The sequence below is a fragment of the Camelina sativa genome, chromosome 17, assembly GCF_000633955.1.
Source record: "Camelina sativa cultivar DH55 chromosome 17, Cs, whole genome shotgun sequence".
In the NCBI taxonomy this organism is placed as follows: Eukaryota; Viridiplantae; Streptophyta; class Magnoliopsida; order Brassicales; family Brassicaceae; genus Camelina; species Camelina sativa.
Genome location: NC_025701.1, coordinates 951,154 through 954,830, shown reverse-complemented (window position 1 = coordinate 954,830; position 3,677 = coordinate 951,154). Strand labels below are relative to the sequence as shown.

General features: G+C 40.8%; 1 protein-coding gene across 1 annotated transcript in view; it reads left to right on the top strand.

Annotated features, from left to right (window-relative positions):
- Positions 1-3,677, top strand: part of LOC104754416 (protein NETWORKED 1D) — a gene marked incomplete in the record, with an annotated part of 21,028 nt that overhangs the window by 4,195 nt on the left and 13,156 nt on the right. The window contains 1 exon segment of the mRNA XM_019239387.1: positions 47-2,911. Coding sequence (XP_019094932.1) covers positions 47-2,911 — 2,865 coding nt within the window.

Here is a 3,677-nt window from a genome sequence, read left to right as displayed (position 1 = left end):
GTTGTGCTTGAGAGATCAAATCAAAATCTGCATTCTGAGCTGGATGGTTTATTGGAGAAACTGGGGAGTCAAAGTAATGAGCTCACGGAGAAGCAGAAAGAGATGGGAAGATTGTGGACTTCTGTACAAGAAGAACACTTGCGTTTCATGGAAGCTGAGACCGCCTTTCAAACCCTGCAACAATTGCACTCTCAGTCTCAGGAGGAGCTAAGCACTTTGGCATTGGAACTGCAAAGCAGGTCTCAAATCCTGAAAGATATGGAGGCCCGTAACCATGGTTTACAGGAGGAAGTCCAGGAAGCCAAAGACGAGAACAAAAGTCTCAGTGAGCTCAATCTTTCCTCGGCTTCATCAATTAAAAGTTTGCAGGAAGAGGTCTCAAGGCTACGGGGGACAATACAGAAACTTGAAGCAGAAGTTGAACTGAGAGTGGACCAGAGAAATGCTTTACAGCAAGAAATATACTGTCTTAAAGAGGAATTAAGTCAGATAGGGACGAAACACCAGTCCATTGTAGAACAGGTGGAGCTGGTTGGTTTACATCCAGAAGGCTTTGGGTCTTCTGTCAAGGAGTTGCAGGAGGAGAACTCAAAGTTAAAAGAAATTAATGAAAAAGAAAGTATCGAAAAGACGGCCTTGCTTGAGAAGTTAGAAATGATGGATAAACTTGTTCAGAAAAACTTTCTTCTGGAGAACTCCATTTCAGATTTGAATTCTGAGCTGGAAACAATTAGAGGAAAGCTAAAGACATTGGAGGAAGTTTGTATGTCACTCGCAGAAGAGAAGTCAGGCCTTCATTCTGAGAAGGACATGTTGATTACCCGTCTGCAGAGTGCTACAGAAAACAGCAAGAAACTCTCTGAGGAGAACAGGTTACTGGATAATTCTCTCTCTAAGGCCAATGAAGAACTTGAAGAACTCAAGTCAAAATTGAAAAGCCTGGAAGATTCATGCCACCTGCTGAATGACGACAAGTCCAGTTTAACTAGTGAACGAGAAAGCTTACTCTCCGAAATGGATATTATGAGAAAAAGAATTGAAGATCTAGAGAAAGTACAGGCAGATTTAAAAGTGAAAGTTCTGGAATTAGTGACCGAGAGAGAGTTATCCCTTCAGAAAATTGAAGAGTTAGGGGTGTCTTTAGATGGCAAAGACCGTGAGTATACTAGTTTTGTGGAGTTCTCCGAGAGTCGGATGAATGGCATGGAATCAAAGATCCGTCACCTTCAAGATGAAAATCAATGCCGGGAGAGAGAATATCAAATGGAGCTGGATCGATCTCATGATGCTCACATTGAGATTATCGTTCTGCATAAATGTTTGCAGGAGTGGCTTGAGAAGAGTTCCTCTCTGATTGCTGAGAATCAGAATCTTAAAGAGGCTTCTAAACTGTTAGAGAAGCTAGTCTCCGAACTAGAGGAGGAAAATATTGGGAAACAAATGCAGATTGACTCCTCGATTAACTGCATTAAAATACTGAGAACGGGGATCTACCAGGTATTGATGAAGCTTGCATTAATTCCAGGTATAGATTCCGGTGACGAGAACTCGCGAGACGAGAAAAATATGCGTGACATTTTGGAAAGACTTGATGACATGCAAACTATGCTTTTGAGGATTCGGGATGAAAACCAGGACTCTGCCATTGAGAACCTCGTCCTTGTTGAATTTCTTCGGCAACTTAAATCAGAAGCTGTAGGTATTGAGACAGAGAAGAAAATCCTCGAGGAAGAACTAAAATCTCAGTGTCAGCAGCTTTCGTTTTCGCGGGATGAGACGCAGAAACTTATCTTTACGAACAGAGAATTGAGCACAAAAGTTAATCAAGGAGTCAACAGAGAAGAAGTCTTGAAGGTGGAAATTGAGGATTTGCACAGGCAACTGTTGCAATTTCGAGATGACTACACAATTTTGCAGGGAGAGAATTACAAGACTCTAGACGAGAAAAGATACTTGAAAAATTCAACATTGCGGTTGGAGGAGGAGAAACATAAACTAGAAGAGGATATCTCTTTGCTTCTTTCTGAAACTATCTATCAAAGCAATCTTATTCTTGTTTTGGAGGATGTCGTTTTGGAAAAACTTGCAGGAGCGGTGAAACTAAACGAGGATCTGGACAGACTCAGTTTTGTTAAGCATAAGCTCGAGGAAGAGGTAATGGAGGTTGGTGATAAGTTAAAATCTGCAGAAATTGAGAACTTGCAGCTTGAAGGTTTGCTAGAGAAGTCGGATGCCGAACTTATCTCTGCCAGATCTGCCAATGATCAGTTGGAACATGAAATTGCTAGTGTGAAGGATCAGTTGGGTCAAAAGGAGAAAGAGCTTTTAGAAGCAATGCTGATGATATCTATTGTGCAAAACGAAAAAACTGAGTTATCCAAGGCAGTGGAGGGTCTAGAATGTAGATACAAGGACGCTAAAGCGATAGAAGAAGAAAAGGATATGCAGGTCTTGAAACTTCGTGGAGATTACGATGAGCAGGTGAAGAAGAATAGTCATTCCAATGAAGCTAATCTGAAATTGGAAGCTGACTTGATGAATTCACTCATGGAGCTCCAAGAAATCAAAGTGGAGAAGGAAAAGCTAAACCAGGAGCTTTCTACAGAAAGGAATGAGATTGAAAAATGGGAGTCTCAATCTGCAACATTGTTTGGAGATTTGCAGATTTCAGCTGTTCATGAAACATTGCTTCAAGGGTTGACCCATGAGCTGGCTGAAGCCTGTAGGAACCTTGAAAGCAGAAGCACGTTAAAAGACATGGAGATTGACCAGCTTAAAGGAAGAGTGAACAACTTGGAGGATGCGAACAAAGAACAGAATGATATTATGTGCAAATACGCCCAAGCTATTTTCCTGTTGAAGGAAAGCATAGAATCTCTAGAAAAACATGCCATGCCTCACGAATTCGAGATTGCCACCGTAAGTTTTCTTAGCACAAATCTGCTTCTAATAATCATATACTTGTTAGGTGACCTTTATGAAGTTTTAGATAGCTTTACCCTTGGTCTAGGTAATCTTGCTCTGTTAATTTCAACTTTTTCTTGCTGGAAAGTAACCAATCTTTTGTGGGTATCTCTTACCAGGACACTGCTTCAACATTGGATAACAACGATAAATTCTTAGAGTTGCAAGAAATGCGTTTGAGAATCAAAGCTATTGAGGAGTCAGTAACCAAAAAGCTTGCAATGGAAGAATTGAAGTCTTCTTCTGCCCGAAGAAGCAGAAGGAGAAGTGGAAACTTACGGAAACAGAACCACGACATCTATTTCGAGGAAAGCGAGATGATCACAAAAGATATCGTTCTTGATCAGGTTTCTGATTGCTCATCATATGGGATAAGTAAGAGAGACATTTTGAAGGTAGAAGATGAGCACAGTTTAGAGGTAAAGCCACATAATCCTCAGAAAGGTAAATCGTTGTCTGAAGAGTCATTGGTTGTGGACAAACTAGAGGTCTCTGATAGATTCACAGATCCAAACAAAGAAGCGAACAAGAGGAAAGTTCTCGAGAGACTTGGTTCAGATTTACAGAAACTCGCAAATCTTCATGTTGCTGTTGAAGATTTGAAAAGCAAAGTGGAGACAGAGGAGAAAGGCGAGAAAGGAAAAGAAAACGAGTATGACACGATCAAGGGACAGATCAATGATGCTGAAGAAGCATTAGAGAAACTTTTAAGC